Source organism: Aythya ferina (assembly GCF_964211825.1).
Source record: "Aythya ferina genome assembly, chromosome: 1".
NCBI lineage: Eukaryota > Metazoa > Chordata > Aves > Anseriformes > Anatidae > Aythya > Aythya ferina.
The window spans coordinates 161,727,184-161,750,075 of NC_140296.1; the positions used below are offsets into that span (position 1 = coordinate 161,727,184).

At 35.1% G+C, this 22,892-nt stretch overlaps 1 protein-coding gene across 6 annotated transcripts in view; it reads right to left on the reverse strand.

Moving 5' to 3' along the window:
• Positions 1–22,892, reverse strand: part of ANKS1B (ankyrin repeat and sterile alpha motif domain containing 1B) — a 435,613-nt gene that overhangs the window by 355,612 nt on the left and 57,109 nt on the right. For all 6 annotated transcript variants that reach the window (XM_084506033.1, XM_084506034.1, XM_084506032.1 and 3 more), the window contains 3 exons: positions 15,823–16,119; positions 8,749–8,824; positions 5,983–6,084 (listed from right to left, as the gene is read on the reverse strand). In XM_084506033.1, the coding sequence (XP_084362159.1) occupies positions 5,983–6,084; positions 8,749–8,824; positions 15,823–16,119 (475 nt within the window). The remainder of the gene's footprint in view (positions 1–5,982; positions 6,085–8,748; positions 8,825–15,822; positions 16,120–22,892) is intronic.

Below are 22,892 nucleotides of genomic sequence, written 5' to 3' on the forward strand. Positions count from 1 at the left end.
TGTTGACTCAGAAGATTACTGTTAAATAAGGACTAATAATAAGAATTTCAGAAATGCTGCCTGCTTAGTAGCATTCTTTTCTACAGCTATTTAATTTCAAAATAGTGCACAAAAAGTAGTAGTGTAGAAGTGGTCCCATATCAGTGGAAATAAGAGAAGTAGGGAATATGTCTCCAAGAAGGTAATACATGCCAGAAAGGTCAAACTACAGCAGGAACTCCAGGTTCCTCACTTTAACATGTGCTAAGCCAAAGCCAAGCAGAAGAGAAAGCTTTAACACGTAAGCAGACACATGCAGCTGTCTCAACTCACGGAGCAGTGAGTGCCAGAAAGCTCAGCCATGAAGGGAACAGGGCCCAGCTCAGCTGGAGTTGCTGCCGAATGTCCTGGGCAGTAAAAGCCTTGGCTCAGGCTTGCTCTAACTTCAGCTCCTCTAGGTCCTCATTCCTCATTGACATCAGGATTTTTGCTTCATTTATAAACCATGGCTTTTAGAGAGAGATCTTTGTTCCTTTCCTTTAATTTAATATAAGCACTTTTCCCTTTTGATAGCATCTATCAGCCGAGCCATGGGTCAAGCCACCCAGAGTTCCTCCCTAGAGTGACTTCCGTTCAAGAGACCAAAAAGTCTTTTTAAACTCTAAAAAGTGAAATTTGATTAGTATAAAAATAAGAACACGTGCCTTTTCAAACAGAAGAATCTCCAATATCTAGATCAGAAGAATGAGGCAGGCCTGCAGGCCCCACCCTGACACACTGCTTGTATCCTTTGCTCCTCCATTGCTTCATGCCCTCCTGAACAGCAGCTGTTTTCACAGCCGCCTCTGTCCTCACCAGGACTCCCCCTGGGGCCCAGCTCCCTGTGCCTCCTAGCACCTGGCTGAGCTCCGCCAGCTCCCCTGCATCCTGCCTCAGCCTGCTCTCTAGAAGCAACTCACAAAATGGCTCTCTTGTGCAGGAATGATCCCCAGCCCTGCAAAGGCATCATGACCCAATTCCTCCTGCTTCTACAGGAGCACCAATTACAGGAAACTAACCAGTAACTGCTGCCTTCACATCTGCTAAGGTGACAGGCTTGAGCTAAGGCTGAGGCTGGGTTGACTTTAGCCTCCTGAATTTCAAAAGCACAATTCCGAATTACTCAATTTTAGCATAATGCCAGAGAAACCAGAAATCTGTAGATCAGAATACATTTGTACATGTGTTCAAGGATGATAAACAGAAACAAGTACTGAGTGCTGCTATGATTCTGAGGTAGCAGAGGAAACAGCTAAACAGCAGTTAAGTTAACTAATAAACATAGTTAATACTATACAGCATTTGCAACATAGCCTTACAAAAGGAGTTGAGAAATCCCCACAGAAAAAAATAAAAATAAAAAGGGATAAAAAGGGGGGGTGGGGTGGAGGAGGTGAATGGGAAAGGTTAATTAGTACCCCAATTCTTTTCCTCCCACAAAGTTCTGATAAATCCTAGACTGGAAATCTCTTCCATCCTTACAGTGAGGTTGAAGACGTACTGGAGGAAAATCTACTTGTCTACAGAAAGAGAGGGAGAGAAAGAGAGTGAGAATAAACAAAAGGCCGACACTAATGAGATTGCAGCTATTTAAGCTGTGGGGAAAAAAGGAGTCCTGGTTCTGCTTCTATTCTAGCAGCTGCTTGTGTATTTTCCACTATGAATAATTAGGTAACATGTACAAACTACATTAGTTTCTCAAGCAGCAGCAGCAGAAGAGAAAGGAAAGAGCTTTCCATTACATCTCCCTCCATATTGTCTATAGAGCAGAGCTTACTGTGCCTTCCTGGTACTCCTGTCTTTTCTCATCTGTTTTTCTACTATCACCTTCTTTTTTTCATAATAACAATAATTCTGTTTCCAAAGGAAAAAAAAAATAGTAAAAGAGCAAGATTCTAATAGAGAACATAGTAGTCTGTGGAGAAAGGGTTGAAAGATGGTATAGAATGCACCTGCGTCACGTTCACATGTGCTAAAACTAAAACACAGCTGGTCGGTTTAATTTTAGGAATACTAGCCTTGGCAACATCCCTTTTATCTTCAGTGTCTAATTATAAATCCCTAAGTGCCAATACTGTTAACTGCTTCAGCACTGAATGCTGTCATTTCATTGCATCCAAGAAATGCATGTGCACTGCAGAATAGCCACACTTGGCACAGTATTCTAATTCTCTGCTTTTTGAGTATATAACAACAAAACAGCTAATTCTCCCTTATCGTGTAAAGAATCTATAATAATACTATACCATACTATACAATACTATATGATACGATACTATATGATACTATACTATATGATACTATATGATATGATCTGATACTATACTATAAAGTATTTTTAAATAAGCTCAATGTAGTTCAGAGTTGAGCCAGACACAGAAAAAGACGGGACATATATGAAAGACAAAGAATTAAAATATGAACTGTTATTCTAATAATTCCATCTGTATTTAACAGGCAGTTAAAAAAAAAAAAAAAAAAGTTCAGGTGGAGTGTAGTTTAATCATCCTCATTCAGGTTGCTCTTGAAAATGATTTAATTATTTATTTGCCATCTATCAGATAATGCACCAAACTCTTAAAGAGGTGGAAGACTTTTCAAGCACCATTTTTTTTAGCAACTTCAATTACTGTTTTCTCAGTATGGTGGAAAAGATTATAAACTAAAGATCACAAAGACATTAAGATCACTTCTAAAACCTCACTGGCAAAAGTTTTTATTTCTTTTTAAGCTATAATCTGTAAAAAATTATTTTTTAATAATATCCTTATATAAAGGCAGAACACTAATAGAAACTTCTATCCACAGTTCCTCAGTTCTGGAAGTATTATTCACAGAAAACTACCAGTCCTGTGGGTTTTAGTATCAGCAGAACAGATTTAGTATTGCTGCCTCCATGAACTGCTTCCAAAGATGTAAATTAATTTATTCTCTCAAGGAACTTCTTTCCCTTCAAAGAAGTTTCTCATCAGTATCCTCACAACCAACTCATTATTCTCCCTCAAATCTTTTCTTATGACTTTGGTTTTTGACTCTACTTTTTGGCATTGAACACTATCTATCAGGCCCACCAGTCACTTTATTTTCTAGCCTTTCTAGTCAATCTGTTTATATGCATCTTTCAGCCTTTGTTTTAAATTTTGAAAACTGTTGTCTTGTGGCAGGAATAAATATTATGCTCTATGTTAATACTACAAACTGTACAGAGATACCTAACTGTACAAAGGACCTAACTAGGGTTACTAGGTTTCATAACAATACAAGGGTAGAAATCAATAAGAATGCCAGGGGATAAAATCTTACTTTAGCCTGACAACAAGGTGAAAGAATCAACTCAATACCATTGTGTCTGAGTAAAGAAAAAAAAGAAGAAACTTACAAAATCCAGACAGTATCTGACACCATTCATTTCATTGCTTTTTCCTGTAGGTTTACATGAAGGAGACGTGTAAGCTTCCCTAGACAATCATCTGTACATGGGAGGTTAAACAGGAATGTATTTGGAAGTCTCTAACTCTCTCTCAGCATTTGACCTTTTTTTGCATGGTATTCATTACCCACTGAAGTTGAACTTAATTACAGTACATTCAGGTTTCCCAAAATCCCAGTGCTGCACTGAGTTTTCAGCTACAGTGGAATAAATGCCCACACTTCAATGAAGAATACATTCATTGGCTTTTTAGAAGCAGGATAGGTCTGCTCTATCATCAGCAGTGCTAGCACTGAATCCTGCCATTCCTGTTTTTATCTTTCAACTTGTTCTCACAGTTCAAACTTGATCTTTGATGGTTAAAGCTTTAGCAAACCCTTTGCTGATGAAAAAGAATCTCACTGGGCTCCACAAGAGAGTTCTGAAGGGGCTCCTCCTGTTTTCTTAAGGTTCAAAATGACATCTTTGTAAACATTTTTCATCCTTGCACATCACTTCTGACTATAAGGCAGACAGAGAAAAATAAAGAGCTCTTTGTTACAAGACATACTAATAGGAGCTGAAACTACTTAGCAGACTTCTTTATATATTCAAGGCATACATATGAAAGAGATTGCATGTCAAAGCACCAAGAAGCCTTGAAATTGATAAATTTATTTTTTGTGGTAAAAACTAAGGGCATTTACTGACCCATAAAAATTACAAACCCTTGAGATAGGTTTGGGTGCTGTTCATAAAGCAAGGGTACTTTGAAGAAACTGTTGATTAGTGGGGTTGAGACTGTAAGAGATATCACACTGAAGATAAAATGGAACAATGCAGAGATACTAACATGACAGCTGTTTTATTTGGCAATGGAATATTATAATGAAGCTTAGATTTATGTCTGAAGGTTGATTGATTTTGATGTCTAAGGAAATGGAAGCTCTGGCTGATCCTTTTCCTTTCTCTGAAGAAGTTTAGGTATGATAATAACCTTCTTTCCCTCTACATAGTTGCAACTCAGTGAGATATAAAGTTTCACCATATGGTCTGTATCAAATTAGGAGCTCCCTTCTGCTGGCAGAGGGAAGTTCTGCTTGCCTCAGATGGATTTTCCCACTTTTTGATGACCATCTCAGCCAGTTACCCGGGACAGAGCTAACTCTGGGACCTGATTCATATTGGAGACAAGCTCATTAAAGCAAACAAATGTATATTTATATAATTACAACATTTTTTTCTATTATCTTATGTACTATTAAATATATGTAATAAATTATATATTTTCTATAATTATAAATTTATAAATTATATTACTGGTTAATTAATAGAATCAGATCAACTTGCAATCTGCTGTAAGCTGGGAATAAGGAAGAGAACTCTGTAACTGGAAGTAGGGGATAAGGAACACAGAATGGGACAAAGGGAAAAAGAAAATAGGAAGGATGGAGAGGAGTTAGACTATCCCTTTCAGTAACAGCAGGTTGTTAATTCAGTTCAGCTATAACATGAACCTGCATCTTAAGAGAAATCTCCCCATCCAGCCTGCAAAATTTTTATTTTACTTAGAGGAACTTTGTATCTTTTGGCACAACCTCATTGAAAAAGGTTATCAAAGCTCACTAGCCAGTCTGTAAAGAAAAGAAAACCTGAAGGACACTGTGTGGCCACATGACCTCATTTTCTATAGAAAATGTGCTTATATTATCAGGTATCAGGGAGACTGAAGCATGAGCTAGTACACTTGGAGCACCCATAGTGAACTGACTAAAATGGATCATTCAAAAACAGGATCAATGCATGTGTAAATGAAGCTGATACTTGCAGTGATCTCCTTAGTCAAACACAGCTAATGAAAGACTAATCTGAAAATGCAGGGGAAAAATTCATACAAGGAAAGAATGATGTGTAATGCTGAATTATGTACCCATTCATATTTGACCACTTTAATGCCATGTTTTACAGTTAAAAAAAAAAAAAAAAAAAAAAAAAAAAAAAGAGTGAATAAAACTGAAGTTCTACATCAGTTTTACAGCATGAAACTAAGACAAATGAGAACAAACACGTGCAAAAAACTTACATTGTTTCTGCTATAATGACAAGGGTTACTGCCTGCTTTATTTTCTTTTTTAATTTAAAGACAATGAGAAAAATGCAACAAAATGTGTTGAAAGTTAGTCATCATCATTCAGTCACATTTGTTATTTATGAGTGAATCAGGTATCTCAATTCTAGTTTGCCATCACAATTGAATGGAGCTGTAGTGAAACATTAAAATATGTTCTCTTGCAATGAAGAATGTACAAAGAGTAACTGTAAGCGACACACCATACTAATGACTATTGTCAGAAAAAGGGAAGAGTTTACTCTGAAATCCAGGTATTCAGTCACTTAATTTTTTGTATCTAGCAAACAAGAACTTTACCTTAAGTCAAAAGAAGCGCAGGGTTTTTTATATATATATATTTTAAAATTAGCAATTACTATATATGTTAGTATGCCTCCATGCTATTCTGATTTGTCTCTAACAAATGTAACTGAATACAACTTACCTTGAAGTAGAGCAGCAATTTGGAGTGACTGTTGAGATGGATGTTCTTTAAGAATATCTAAAACTGTTCTACCCAAACTGTCCTTTATGTTGGTATCAATTCCTGAAAAACAGAATGATCTGTGGTGGAAATTTTAATCTCAAGTACTTCTGATTATAAATGTGGCATATCAGACTCAATTAAATGACAAATTGAATGCAAGCAGTTATACAACTGCAGCAGATTAACAGCTGTGCTACAGTTGAAGTACAACATCCATTTCTGTTCCATTTAGGAGCCTAAAATTCACATGCTGACATGATTGTTTTTATGTTTCTGTCACTCATGACAATATAAAGTAAGCTTCTTTAAACAAATTTAGGGGTACTTTAACAGACTGTTCCTAAGAAACAACCATTCTGAAAACAATGTTTTGTAAAATCAAGAAATACTCTTAATGTTTTTCCTACATGTCTTGATTCTAACTCTCCCCTGTCCTCTCTAATTCATTGAGTATTTTTGTAGTGCCTACTACCAGTATGTGTGTTGGGAGCAACACTGAAAAAGTTATTAACCTTCAACGTTTTGTACTCCCTGAAAAGACTGATATACCCATATGTAGTGTAAGGGCTGTATGCAAAGCCAGAACATTTACTCACAGACTGCTCAAACTGTTGACTAAGTAATTAGCTCAAACCGTGAACATAAGCACAAATATGAAAGTTTGAGGCTTATCCTAGATAGGTGTCAGAGAATATGATGCACATGCTGCTGCATGAATCTTCAACTTTGTCTTGTGGGGACTTCCTTGGGAATGTTTAACTTATGGTATAAGAATGAAGTTGTTTTTTAATTTAGATGTACTTTCAGAAAAGGTAGAGGGATGAAAGATCATAAGAACCAGAATAAGATTCTTCTCAGGAAACTGAATAGAGGAAATCAGAAGAAGCAGGATTTATGAAGGTGTTCTGGAAGCAAGATGGGATCTCTCTACTCACCAGAAAAAGCTGCAGCTTTTGCTATTTCCTTACTGAGGGAGAGTTTCCTAATTCATTTTGTGAGAAAGAGATACTTGTTTTCTCAATGACAATAAAGCCAAAAGATTGCTGGGCTAGTTAGCTATGGTAGCTTATTTTCAGAGTCTGAAGACACCAACTTACACTTTTCCTTTGCAATGCTACTCAGAACATCTGAACCATTTTTGAAGCACAACTAGGATTGATAGATGAAAAGGGACCAGGTGAGGAACACTGCAGAAACACAGAGTATTTAGAGTTGAAGGAATTCACAGTGAAGTTCCTACTCCAATGTCTTGTACAATTATACAGTAGTAGAGAGATGTACTAGTCTTTGAGAAATATTACTTATCTGTGGCCTAAGGGCTTCCCATATTTCTGTGATATTCTCCATTCCTTACTATTAATGTAAGTTAATATAAAGAGGCCCTACCTTTCTGAGGGCATGTGCAGATCCCTTTCTGCCTCCTCCTTAGTCGTCCATACGGAAAAACATTTTGGAAGAACCTTTTTTTTTTCTGAAAGTAGATCTCAGATCACATATACACAAGCTGAGATTTAGTTGAGGAGCTGTGACATTCCTTCTTTTGTATGGTACAACCCCATAAGCACTGATAATAAAGATCAGTAAAACCTCACTATAATGGAATTTCATGTATCTCAAAAGAGTTGTTTCTGGATATTCTCATCTTCATTGGTTTTCTTATTTATCTGAGAAGACAGTTGGTCAGATAAAAATTTACCTCAAATGATTCTGAAACTCTTGTGTAGTAGATAGGTTTGTTGGGACTATATCTGTGTTCTCCTCTCCTTTCAGTACAAAAGCAATTCTGATAGACCCAGTGCCTTACTTCAGAGGCAGCCTAAGTTTATCCAGGCAATGAAGGAGCAGGCAGGATGGCATGTTTGTTAGGAAATAAATGTGAAAATGAGTATTCTGGTGTCTAGATCAAAGAAATAAACCTGTTCTGTCTTAGTTTATGATCTCTTGGGTCAATTTAATTGCAGAACAAGGGAATCCAGGGGGTGTGTGCAGAACTATGGGTAAATTTCTAAAAATTTTTAAATGGAGATTAAATCCCCAGAATCCTACTTAATAAAAAGCCAGAACTGCACAGTGGTATATCACCTCTTTTTAATGCATGGCGAAATGACTAGAAGTAAGTGTCTGCAAAACAGGAAATGAAGAGTTAGAGTATATGGAATCTCCATAATGTAATAACACTGTCATCTCTGAGTGATGACATATAATCAAACCTCCTTCACAGTGGTTACAGAACAGTTTGGGGAGGAAAGCCAATAGGCAGCTTAGATCAGTTAAGGCATAGTGACATGAGACTACACAGCTTTATAATCTTAAAGTCATGGAGACAACCACAGGCTCCAATAAATGGAATAAAAGAAGAAATGAGACAATAATGCCTTTTATTTCCTTGCTGAACCTGAATACTCTTGGCTGTCTTTCAGAGTGAATAAAAAAAATTTATGTAGCCATTTCGTTCTCAGAATACATTTATTCTCAGAATACAGTGGCATACACTGACTCATACATGGAATTTCTGAGTCTTAGTGAAAACATTACTTTTGTTCTTGTTGTGTATCTTCATTTCTTATTCTAAAAGAACATTATTTTAATGATAATTACATGTGATTAGATTTGCAAGGGCTGAGAAATATAACAGTAATTTGAATAAACAAAATGTGAGGAGGCAAACACCAGATTAGGAATACTTAGAGTAGCTGTTCAGTGCTTCCTGTAAGTTAAATTTACCTGTTTCAAGCAAAATGCGTACTACTTCCACCTTTCCAAACAGGGCTGCTTCATGTAGTGCACTCCCTTTTTCTGTCTAGAAAAACAAAAATATTGTGATATTTAAAATACAAATCTAAAATACCAAGGAATCTTTTTGAAAATAATACATTTAGAAAGTAAGTATTTATTTTTCCCCTCTATATTATTAAATAATATTGAATGGGCAAGAAAAATACTACCCTAATATATTTTTTCTTCAAAATAAGAACATAAATGCTATCAGATCTACTATATAAATTAACAAATATATAAGAAAATATAAGGCATATGAAATAAAACTCCCAATGAACAAAATTGCATTTGTGCAAAATTTCTAAACTCTTGTTATGGGCAGTGAGAAGGTAATTAGTAGTCAGTGGAACATAGCTATTCAGCAGAGTCAGTTTACATGTAGACATCTACACTTAGGTATTTTAGTCTGAAAGTGGATCACACCCTAGGGGTTCAAATCAGTTGCACAGTGAGAGCTGCCCGAGGATACCCCACCTGGCCTCCAGCTGTTATTCCAGTTGATGCTGCCTTTGATCTGCATCTTATCTGCCCCATGCAGATGTCTTGGATACCCTAAGGCACCTCCATCATTATAAGTTTATATTTAGATCATTTAGACCCTGCCTTAGACATCTGTGAGCTTGATTTTGCAGAATTCCTTGGCACAAAATTCTATGTGAATGGGAATTTTGCTTAAATGTAGAGCTCTGAAAACAAACTACCTCTCTTAACAAGCTACTTATCTTATTATTTTGTATTGCTGTTACTCAAGAATCTGAAGATTGTTTGGAAATGCCTTTCCAAACAATAGGATCAGCAATAGCTAAAGCACCATTAGATCTCACTGAATCTCTGGCTCATCTGCTTTTTTTGGATAGTAAATTAGTTTTTGAGTGGTTTTGATTTGTGGACAACTGTTAAAGGATTTGCTGGTTGTGTTATTCACTTTTGCTACATTTCTATCCAAATGCAGCTGTCATTTTTGTTATGATGGAAAGACTTCCAGGAAAAAAAAAAAAAAAAAAAAAAAAAAAAAGTATTTTAACTCTGAAATAAAATAGTACTTTATTATTTATTAGCTGAATCAGAATGCACCAGTGTTACAGAGATGCAAATAATTGATACTTAGAAATAACCAGCGATCTTGAGATGGGATGTGGGCATGTGGTAAGCATACATATATGTTCTATCAATCAGTTGAGCCTGAAAACTCCTTGTTATATCCTTAATAGGAACACTCACTTTCTTCATACTTAGTATGTGGGTGTATAAAGTACAGCATGCCAAATGGCATTTACATTCAGCATATCAGGTATACCATTAGTATCATAAATAGGAGAAGAAAGTTAATAAGATAATATGCATATGAAATACATATCTCAAAACAATTTCTAATCTTTCCATTTTTGGAAGCAATCCAGATGTACATTCACAGACATTTTGAATGAGAAAACTAAATATTGAGATTTATTTACAGATAATTTCAGAATACTTCATTCAAAAAGCATCTACAGGAGTTTTGCACTAACTGTGACCACCTTTAACACTGGATGACTCTTCAGTGACATAGTTCAACCACAAAAGTACACACAGAGCTTAAGGTACAGCTCAGAAATTACTGGGAATGGAAACAGTTCTAATAAACAGCATTGATAGCTAGAGGTCTGATATTGAAAAAGGCTTGACCTCAGAAATCTCACAAAATGCTTTGACATAACCTATTTTCAGCCTATTGCCTTCAGCATTTGTGAAGATATAGTATTTCCTTTGGATTGGTCACTTACTGACATGAAAAACCCTTAAGAGTATTGGGTGGACTTGGTACTGTTAACATACAGTTCATTGTCATCAAGGATGTGAAGTAGAGCTTTGGCCCCCAAAGTATTTGACTTAGGAAAGATAGAAAGTGAAATTTAAAAGCCATAATGGGGAGAGGCTTGGCATGGTAACCTGTCAGAGAACACCAAAAGAGATGGTCAGTCACAATGGACCACTCACTGTTTTAAGAAAAGTGTAATGTTTTCCTCATCTTTGAACATAATTGACTATAGTTGAACATATTCTCTTATATCTGAACATGCCCCAGCAATGTGTCCTTGTAGAAAAAATAAAATGAAAATGGAGTACAGGTTGGGGATGACCTACTGGAGAGCAGTTCTGTGAAGAGGGACATGGGGGTCGTGGTGGACAACAAGTTAACCATGAGCCAGCAGTGTGCCCTTGTGGCCAAGAAGGCCAATGGGATCCTGGCATGCGTCAAGAGTAATGTGGACAGTAAGTCAAGAGAGGTGATCCTCTCCCTCTACTCAGCTCTGGTGAGGCCACACCTGGAATATTTTGTGCAGTTCTGGGCTCCCCAGTACAAGAGGAATATAGAACTTCCAGAGAGTGTCCAGCATAGAGCCACAAAGATGATTAAGAGATTGGAGCATCTGTTCTATGAGGAAAGACTAGGCAATCTGGGCCTGTTTAGCCTAGAGAAGAGGAGATTGAGAGGGGATCTTATCAACCACTATAAATACCTGAGGGGACAATGTAAAGTGGAAGGGGTCAAACTCTTCTCAGTGGTGGCCAGTGATAGGACAAGGGGTAATGGGTATAAATTGAACCACAGGAGGTTTCAACACCATATGAGGAAGAACTTCTTTACAGCTTGGGTGACAGAGCACTGGAACAGGCTGCCCAGAGAGGTTGTGGAGTCTCCTTCTTTGGAGATATTCAAAACCCCACCTCTCATAGCTCTCTATAGGTACCTTAAAGGAGGCTGTAGAGAGGTGAGGATTGGTCTGTTCTCCCACATGCCCAGTGATAGGACGAGGGGGAATGGGCTAAAGTTGTGCTAGGGGAAGTTTAGGGTCGATATTAGAAAAAACTTATTTACTGAAATGGTCGTTAGGCATTGGAATGGGCTGCCCAGGGAAGTGGTTGAGTCACCATCCCTGGATGTCTTTAAAAGATGTTTAGATTCAGAGCTTAGTGATATGGTTTAGTGGTTTAGTGGAGGACTTGTTAGTGTTAGGTCAGAGGTTGGACTAGGTGATCTTGGAGGTCTCTTCCAACCTAGATGATTCTGTGATTCTGTGATATGCCAGCAATGAAATCCACAGAGGTTCAGATGTTATCAGAAGCCTCAGCACTAAGTTTTAGTCCTACAGATGAAGTGTAGGAAGAAAAACCAGATGTGTCTTCACTGAAATTGTAGAGAGATTTCTGTATTAACATTAATAAGGAACCTTTTTCAGTGGAAAAAGGCAACATAATTTAATTACAACATCTATCTAGAATCCATTTGTGTGGGGTGATCAGGATTAATGCTCTGGTATGCTGAATCAACTGCTTAGAGGACAAGGAAGAGAATTGATCCTTAGACTCCTTAGTTAAGAGGTGGGAAAGGTCCTGATATGACAATTACCAGAACTGGAATTAGTCCTTTCTATTGATCAAAATTGCCCAAATCAGAGAGACTGAAGGGAAGGCAAGTAACAGTTGACCAAAGCATATACCTCATAAGAAATGAAATGAAGATTAACATGAGAAGAGAAAATTTGCTGGTGAGGTCTAAGACAAATCTGGGGACAACCTGAGAGCATCCAAAGCCAAATGATATATATATTTTTTTTTCTTTTTGCATGTTCTTGTTCCTTGATATATTCTATGGTGGTATTTCCTGTCATATCTGTACATGATCCTGAAACTCTTTGCAGGTATTCTGCACTGCCCTGAGTTCCAGGGCAGTCTTTCCTTTACAACTCCAAGCTATTAGTCAATGCTAATGAATGCCATATCCACAAAATGAGGTATATGTTACAAGCAATCTGTCAGGAAGAGGAATTTGAAAGACACACCATATAAACAGTGGACTGATTTGTGCATTATGTAGGTGATTTTCTAAACAAGAAGAGAAATATTACCAGCAAATTGAAAGAAAATCAGTCTGGGAATATGGAGATTGAAAACAGACTTGTGAAATGCAGATGTATAATCCTGCATGAGATGTCACAAGGATGAATGCTGACGTAAATCCTAAAAGCTCTAGGCAGGATTTCATGGTAATAGTGAATACCTAATGAGTGAATCAGATCCCTCTTGACCCAAAAAACTGTCCAGAAGGCAGAGCTGTCCTTGTTAGCAAAGTGTTCAGTTACCAAACTCCATTTTAACATAAGGTGTTGATGCTCAGGATGAACAGAGCCAAGAGTTACTGGGAGGACTGGCAGAGTAGATTCATATCCCTTGGTACACATGGACTACTATTTGAAGACAGAAATAATGTTTTGTTGTTGTTGTTGTTTTGGGTGTAATAGAGTACATTACTTAAACTGGAAGTATTAAAAATGTAGTTGCAAATAACCTTTGTATTCTATATTATGTGAAATGCACTAGAGTTTTTAAGTGTAGATCTTTTTCACTTATAAAGGTGTACATATGTGCTAATATACTCTTGATGTCTACACTACAGCAAGTAAACTTGGAATTTATAGACAATATTCTCTTCTTCACTCTCTGAAGCTTTCATTGCCTTGGATCATATAGCAAAGTGAACACTACCATAATATCTGGAAATGCTTCCACAATGACATTTAATGCAAGAAATGACAATATTTTTTCATGAACAGTGAGCTACAGTTTGTTTCAGTTTGCATCAATGTATTACATATCAATTCCCTGACTTAAGTTTTCTGTGTACCAAATAAAAAGAACCATAGCACAAACTGTGCTAAGCACGTAATAAAATGTCCCAGCCCCAACTAGCTTACAGCTAAATACAGGCAGAGTATTAGAGCTGGGCACACAAAACAAGCAAGGGTAGAAGGACATTGCAAGTTAGAACGCCAAGATACACAGATCAATTTGGTGTACAATTTGCAGGCTCACATAAAAGCATTAAGGTTTTTATTAGAATTGCTTGTTGTTGTTTTAATTATGTAAATATGTGAGAGTTTGTAATTAGGTTACTTGTCTAGTCCTTATTGGCAATTTACTATATGTTTGATATGGGTTTCAGAGATGCTCTGCATCACAGGGTGGTAGATTTGCAAATTGATTCATGAAATATCCACCATATGTAGTGACAGCAGAAAGGGATGTAGCTCTTTGCAGAACTTTGGTGACAAGCAATAGAAATTGCCATCATTACTGAGTCAGACAGGGAAGGTAAATAGGGGTAGATAAAAGTGGGATAGGCAGATGGGGCCAAAGTTGCAAAGTTATTTACAATTATAAAATTACTGTTTACATGAAACATACTGTACTGTGCAGTATATTATTTTATACTGAGGGCCCAAAATCTATCACTCACCAAAACCTGTGTATTTTTCATATATTTCAATTAAAATGAAAACTTCAAAGCATAAAGAGATGAAGAAGATTTTTATTGCCCACTTCTAAATAATTTCGGATTGAAGGATATTGGATAGACCTGGGAAATTAATAAAATGTGTGATTAATTCAATCAAAAATTAAATGCTGTCTATTATTAGTCCAAATATTTGCTATGATCAGAAGTGCTCTGGGAGTACAGAAGAGAAAGAGAACATGGCTAAAGTAAGCTTCCCATTTAAGCAAACAAATATTTACATTTACAGAGAGTGATATCATATAGGCTACTTCTATAATTGTCTCTTTACATTCTGGTAACTCTTTATTGCTGATAAGCTGAATTTATTTAATGTGTATGAATGTGTACAATTTTATTTACCACATGGGATTATATTTTTTATATTGTTCTTTCCCAATCAGTGATGCAGAGCAATTTAATTAATATTAAACCACTGAGTTCATTTTAACTAAGAGGCTGATATTGTATGCTCTGCTCATTTTAATGAGCTGACAGTTAGCATCAACAAAGAAATTTTCAGAGGTTATAGAAGTTAACAATATGTGCAGAGCCAACTTGCCAATATGCTAAGATGCAGAATTAAAGAAACATATTGATGGAGAAAATGGATACTGCTGAGGAAATAAATTATATTTCCTTATGGCTCTGCAAAAGTTAAAATTAATAATAAAAAAAAAAAAAAGTCTAAAAATAACAAAGAAAAATAGGAATATAAATAACTTAAAAAATTAGATTGTCAAAAAACTAACAAACCAATCTTATGATTCTATTGTGCATGGCAAATAGATCATCATTACTGAAAGAACCTCTCAGTTCTCCTTAAGAGATGTCATCGTATAAAATTTGCAGCCACTATATTTATTTTTTTAATGTGAAAAAAATGGTAAAACTATAGATAGAAATAGCTTAGGAGAATTCACAGTAGTGCTAAAAATATCTAGATTACATAATAGGAAGAACACATTTCATAAAATCATTGTGTAATATTCAACCCTCATGTAACCATCAGTTTGTAAGTTGCCATAACAGAGGCTATTTTTCTTCAATTAATCTATTTCTTAAGCATCAATTCAAGCATCATTTCAGTCTCCTTCTGTCTTTTTCCCCCTTAATTTGCTACAGATAGAAAATAAATTGTACATCCAGAAACATTTATTTGAGAGTTCAGTTATGTGTTTAGCATTAAACTTTTCTAAATTACTGAAGTTGTAGAGATAGTAAATTACAGCTGAAACAAAAGAGCTCCATGAGTTAGCCTTTGCAAGTGAATCACTTTTTAGTAAAGAAAATTAAAAGATTTTTTTTTTAATTTAAAAAAAATAAAAAATGCTGCCCTAGATGCAAACAAAATGGTAGGCAAATACACAAGAAGGTAAAGCACAGATTTTTTTATTTGCTTCATTTTTAGAATGGGATAGCCCTGGGTAAATGAGGTGTATATTTATTTATATGAATGATCAATATGATTTCTGTATCTACACAGATCTTACTTGAGAACACATAATTTGGGTTGTAAAAGATAAATGTGTATTATACATATTATTATATTATTATATTGTAGCATTCCTAACAAAGTAAATGCAAGTATATATCACAGGAAAAAATAGAGAGTTGCATTTCAGTCATAGTCTAATGATAAAGGAAAGTAAGTAAAGATAGGAAAAAAAGGAGGAAAAGAAGAAGGGAAGAAATTGTGCACTAACTTGGCAGCTGACATCCATTCCAGCCTCCAGAAGCACCTGCACAACAGCTTTGTGGCCATTACGTGCAGCAAGATGCAAAGGTGTGTGTTTTCTTGTATTACAGTTCATCAGGTTTGGATATGCTTTGATGATCATTTTTACAACACGCAGACGTCCATAAAGTGCTGCCAGATCCAGAGGTGTTTCTAGTTTGTTGTTCCTTATTGTAGGGTCTGTTAGCTCTTCCAACAAAACAGCAACTACTTCTGAATGACCATATTGAGCTGCACAATGCAATGCTGTTTCATTTTCATTGTTCTGTTAAAACAAAACAAAAGCTTCAGAAATTCATGTTTAATCACACAATGGAATGGCTCTGCTTGCATAAATTGCCTCCATGACATAACTACCTAGGCAGGGTTTGCAATATAATGTATGGTAATACATGCTAAATACTTCAGAATGACTCCACTAACTTTTTACGAATAATACATTAATACTTCAGCTTTGTGAGTCTCAAACAGATCAGGTCACTGTCTGTCCACATTATTCCCAATAATTTTTTAACAACATGACGCCCCAAAAACATGTTGCTCATGATGATATGCCAAAACCTGTAACCTTTCTAGATTCAACTGTTCCTGAAATCACAATCAAGTCCTTCACTTGGAAATACCCTGACATTTAAGTCTCTCTTCTCAGTATAGTTAGTTTTAAATCATAGAATTTGATTATTTGAGTAGTAAAAATACAGAAAAAAATGTGTAATGAAAGTATGTCAGGCACAAGGCTACTTTCACATATGACTATAAAAGTTACTATAAAGACAATAATCAAAGCTTGGAAAAAGCTAAAATAGCAACTGTCAATATACAAAAGACTCTGCATATGACATTTTAAAGCATATGAGTATTTGTATGCTGTGGATGGTGTGTGGTTTTCTTTAATAAAACAGCTCCACCCTCAAGTCTTTCCCCAAAAATCATAAATAATCTTAATAATAAAGAAATATTGGGAATAAGCAGTATTCCTTAACTGCTTTCTTCCACTTCTTCCTGTATACTTGCAATCCCAAACAAGTAAGTTCAGGCAGAGAGGAAAGAAATAATTTATAAAGCTCTCTGAATTCTGTATGCCATCTATATTATTAATATATCATATGTAGTCACTATGAAGACTTAAAAGAGACTAGACACTATAAATTTAAAAACTATTTACATCAACTGCCTCTTCTGATATATCATGTATAAAATTTTGTGACAGTTGGAAAGGTTTTAAAAATAGAAACCCAATAAGCCAATGTGCCATATAAAGAATTACAAATTTAATGTAAAATAAAAAAAGATACTAGGGAAGCAAAGAAAAAGTTTTGAAGAAAGAAGAGGTAAGTCTGAACCAACAGGCTGCATTTCTAAAGGAAACAACTGAAGAAAAGTTCTGAGAACAGAGAGGTGAAAGTAGGTAAAGATGTCTTTTGAAAGACAGAAAGAGTGAGAGAGTCAGAGAACTGAGGGTTTGGGTTTTACTCAAAAGATAACCAGGATGGTTGCATAGAAATATCTAGAAAGAGAAGATTTACTTTATTATTGTTGTTGTTGTTTTGTTGTTGTTGTTATTATTATTATTTCCTGGTAACATTGCTCCTAATTTTATAATCAAGACTTGAAAACTCTGCTTTGTGATTTTAACATTACTCTTATTTTAATCTCATTTTGTGATTTAATATGACTCAGATGAACCTGGGAGACAGAAGACACAGATCAACACATTCAGATATATTTATGCTGCAAATAAACTCGTCGGGTAGCTGCAACACCGAGCAAGTTTGAGGATCCCAAATAAGGTAATGTGTTTCCTAAGCTGCAAGACATAAGTAGGAAAGTAGGAAAAGACAGGTAGAAAGTGAGAGGTTTCCTTTAGTAGGTATGACTTGATGAGTAATAATTGTTTGAATCATTGTGAATTATTCAGACCACGCCATGGTCTTTCTTCTATTACACAAACTGTAAATTCAGGTAAAAATATCAAAAATACTACATGGCTGCAATGATTTACCAGCTACCTGTGATATGCTTTTTGAGTTCTACTGAAGCCTAACATATCCTTTATAGGATATAGACATGGCCCAAGACTGGTCAAAACAAATTTTTTTTTGTACAGTGGTATACCCACGATTTGTAGGCATAGTTTATGGGAATGTATTTATGCAATTTATTAGAACTTAGTTATAAAAGCATACATTTTCAATATTTCATTGGCAGAACTATATAGATGAACGGGCTATTGCAGTATAATGTTGTGTACAATTACCACAATTAAGTATGAAAATCAGATGATTATGGTAATTTCTGCCCGCAGTTACAGTATTTACATATCCAATGGAAATAGTTCCACAAAGAAATTAGATGCATAACTATCTCCACATTCTGAGAGGTAAATAGTGAAATACATATTTAGTATATAATTGGCAAACAAATGTATCTCTATCTTCAATATCTGCTTATGTTTGATATTTTTTTCAAGCATTTCTAGATAAAATATAAATTATTTTAAATCTTATGCCAATATTATAGTACAAAAATATTCTCATTAAAATTTCAGAGACATAAAATTTAACTTGGCCGTGGTCATTTTCTCAAAAAATGGTGACTGCCCAATTTCAGCATCAGATATAGACATAGAAACCAATTGGTCCAAATTACTGGTGCTGCTCTGAAATTTGCTTCCTCTAAATAAAGAATATCCAGATGAATTTTCATGCAAGGGCATATTTACAGAAAAGTGTATTTTAAAACAGCGTGGAGCATAAGACCATCTGTAAATTTGAACAAAATGTAATTATTTTCAAATGAACATTGTTGAACATTTTTGCATGGTTTGTTCTTCACATTTGCCAAAGTAAATCTACATTTCAGTTATGAAATGTCAAACTGATTCAAAATCAGAATGAATTAGGTAACAAAGAAATAAAATAGAAGAATCCAACCTGGAAAAACATAGTATTTGAATTACCTACATGTATGCAGCCATTGCATTGTCTTTATTGTTATCAGAACTGAAAGGTATTACCTAATTAAAACTTAATAATATGACATTCTCTCCTTAAGATATAAATTAATGAACTCAATTCAGGAATAAAAGACAGAATAATTTTTGACTTTCAAAAAGAGAATCACAACTTGTTTAGCCATCCTCTAAAATTTTCATTTTATCTGCTTTGACAATTTAGTTGTGTTTACATAAAATAAATCACCTTGGAAACAAACATTTTTCTTGAAGAGAGAGTACAGAGTTTTTAAGTAGGTTTTGACAGAGCCTGCCATCTTCAAAATCAGGAAAGGAGGGAGTGCCTAGATAGATAGAGTAGGTTCAGCATTACTAGGGAGACACCTAAGATGGAGGGGGCTATAACAGTGTATTAACAGTGATGTCTCAGTAATTGTTATGAGCTTCCTCCTTAAGGCATTTGTTTATAGAAGACACACAGTAAGAATTAAAACAAACAAAATAAAAATAAATAAATAAAAAACCCTGACATATGATCATAAGAAATGTTGCTAGTTTAAAAGCTACTTTAATGTGATTTCTTTGGTCACAAAAATGATGTTACTTCTGACTTGTCTAAACTTTTCAGACAATGCTAAGTCAGGTATAACTTTTAAGGTACTCTTTGTCCTTGTATCTCTGAAATAGCTTATTATATAAATATATATATATATTTGGAAAACATGAAAAATTATTCCTGAAGAATTTCATGATAATTTAGTACTATTGCCTACATTTTCAATCCCAAACATAAACAGTTTTTTCCTCAAGTACAGAAAGTTTGTGAGTTAACACTCATTGGAGTAAGCAAATAACCTGATATGAAAATGACTCTGAATGCAAGTTAACATTGTGTGATTAGATTTTCATATCTGGTATCCAAGGACTAAATACTACACATAGTACTGAAGAAATAGACTAGAATTCTGTTTGAAATTTCAGATATTCATTTCATGTTAAAAACTACAAAACAGCCGCTAAGATGAAAAGCAGAGACCTGAGAATCAGAGCAAACTAAGAGACACAAAACGTAAGACCAAAAGAGAAAAATAGACCATTATTATGCAAAATAGAACAAAACAGAAGTCTTTAATATTCATAATTAGTAATATTTTAACCAAGTAGTTATTCCTGTAGCCCAAAGGACCTCTTTCAGAACTAAAGAAGGTACCTTATAATTCATCCCTTACATGGGTCTCTTCATGGGCACGGTCTTGGCATTTTCTAGCCTTTCTCTGAATCTGTTCTCTTCCATATACAGCCAGAACTTAGACTTCTGTTGCTCCAAAATTGAATAGTGCCTTCAAAACATTGTGTCTAGTCAGTATTGCAGGCTGTATTACATAATTGAGCTAAGAATGCATGCCACCACAAAATCTAGATCGTATTTTAAGGTCTATTAATTAGAGGACAGATTAGCAAATCCATTATACAGAAAATTATTATATATTGCCAGTCTGATAGTGAAAAGGTAGAGGAGATATCCAGGAAATGAATGTCTTCTACGAATATTATATAGGTCCTCGTAAAGCCAGTAATAAACAGTAGGCATATGCAAGATTTTGACTGCACAGTTCTGTAGTTCTTTATTTTTGCCAAGCACATTTTAAAGCTCTTGAAGTCCATGCAAGTATTGTACAAGCAAAAATGACTATCAGATAGTGATTTTACAGATCTTTCCAGGGAATGCTCAACATCTTTATTATCTCAACATTTTGATGATGAACTTTAAAAGGCAGACTTCCTAAATCACCAAGACATTTCTTTGTCACATAATCCCCATGTAGTTACCAAGTAAGACTTTTTTTTTAATGAAAACTTTTGTGCTAATGCCTCAATTATGAAAGAATAATTTAAGTTACATAGGATGGAGCACTGAGAAAGTTTGAAAAAATCTGTGTATATAAGGAAATTTACTCAATAGTCCAATAGAGATAAAATGATACAAAAATAAGGTTTTAATGATTAAATAATTACATAGAGAAAAAATATAGAAATAATATATTCAAGATAGAAAAAACAAATGATCTCAGCATGGTCTGTCTTCATTTATTATAGTAGGTAGGCTGTTTGCCTGAGAAGTTCCACCACTATATGTTAATTCTTTTTTTTATATATATATAAAAAAAAAAAAAAAGTTTGCTTGATTAATTCAACAAGTAGCATGTCATTGTAATTAATTACAATGGGAATTAAAGTGCTTTCCAGGATGTCTAGGTCAAGGGTTGAGCAATTTTACAACAGCAACTCTAAACAGAGACAAAAATGACAAAAGCTCTTGGGAACAAGATTGTGACTTAATTGTCCATTGCCTTTGAGGAATGAAACAGTTTTTACATGGCACACAGATTTATATACTTTATATGGAAAAATAACTAATGGCATCTTTCTTACCATATGTCAGTACTGGACCTGTCTAATTTGAAAATCAGATGGTTTACAATTGTTTACAACAGAAATGTAATATAATGACAAGTATTTAATTTAAACTAGATATGAGTTTTAAGAGGAGAAATACTCATATATAACCTAGTTGGACTTGGACATTTCTCTCTCCCTGTTGTAATACTATATTTCTTTACATTTCTCTTTAAGACTACCAAAAAAAAAAAAAAAGTAGAGATACAGAAATTTTTTACAGCATGCTACTCAGATCCATTTCTACTTTTCTTTCTCAGTGCAGTTTAATCCTCTGTATTCTAATTCCTAATAAACATGTTTGAATGAACGTTTTTGTTAAAAGATAAATTATGAAAAAAATGAATCTATATTGTTCTTATATGGATAAGAATAATTTGGAGAACACTTGGATTTAGATAGTCTTTTTCAAAAAGATAATTCTCATAAAAGTTATTGGCATAATTTCTAATTGAATTTCTACTGAAATTTGCCTTTACTTAATAAAAAGAATAAAATATTTTTTAATTTAAAAATGTTACTCAGTAATTTAGCTGATTACTTTAAACAAAAGTTTTCTTCAAATTTATTGCTGCAAATGGATCAAATCAAATTGCGTCTGAACTTTTAAAAAAAAAAATTAAAAAAGTCTAAAACAAGTATAATAATAGTTGCAAGGGAAATTCCAGAGTTCATGTGCATATTCTCCAATTTAATTTGGGGGAAAAAATATCAAATGTAGAACATGAAAATGATTGCTTTTTTTCAGGTTACTTTGGAACTGAATTTGTACTTTTGGAAGTCACTGGTGTGTCATTAAGAGAAGCATGTGATGCCTATATTTTATCTTGATGTTTTAGACAAGTCAGTAAATATATTAGATGTTAGTCATTTACTGAGCTTGGCAAGGGATGCAAAGAATAACAAGAAGGGATTCTATAGGTGCATTGACCAGAAAAGAAAGGCTAAGAAGAGTGTACCCTATCTGAAATACAAGGAGGGAGAACTGGTAATGGCAGACATGGAGAAGGCTAAGGTACTCAACAACTTCTTTGCCTCAGTCTTTACTGGCAGTCTGGCTTCCCATGTCTCTCATTTCCCTGAGCCTGTAGCTGTGGGCTGGGGAAGCAAAGTTCTGCCACTGTAAGTGAAGAGCAGGTTTGAGACCACCTGATGAAACTGGACAGGTACACGTCTATGGGGCCTGATGCCATACGTCCCAGGGTCCTGAAGTAACTGGCTGATGGAGTTGCCAAGCCACACTCCATCATATTTGAAAAGTCCTGGCAGTCAGGTGAAGTCCCTGGTGACTGGAAAAGAGGAAACACCACTGCCGTATTTATATAGGGTAGAAAGGAGGAGGAGCCAGGGAACTACAGGCTACTGAGCCTCACCCTTGTGCCTAGAAAGATCACGAAAAAGATCCTCCTTGAAGCAATGTCAAGATACATGCAAGAAGTGATCTGAGACAGCCAGAATGGCTTCACCAAGGGCAAATCATGCCTGACGAATCTGGCGGCCTTCTGTGATGGTGTGGCTGCATCAGTTGAAAAGGGAAAACCAACCAAAGTCATCTATTTGGACTTCTGCAAGGTCTTTGACATGGTCCCACATGACATTTGATCTCCAAATTAAACCGATATGGATTT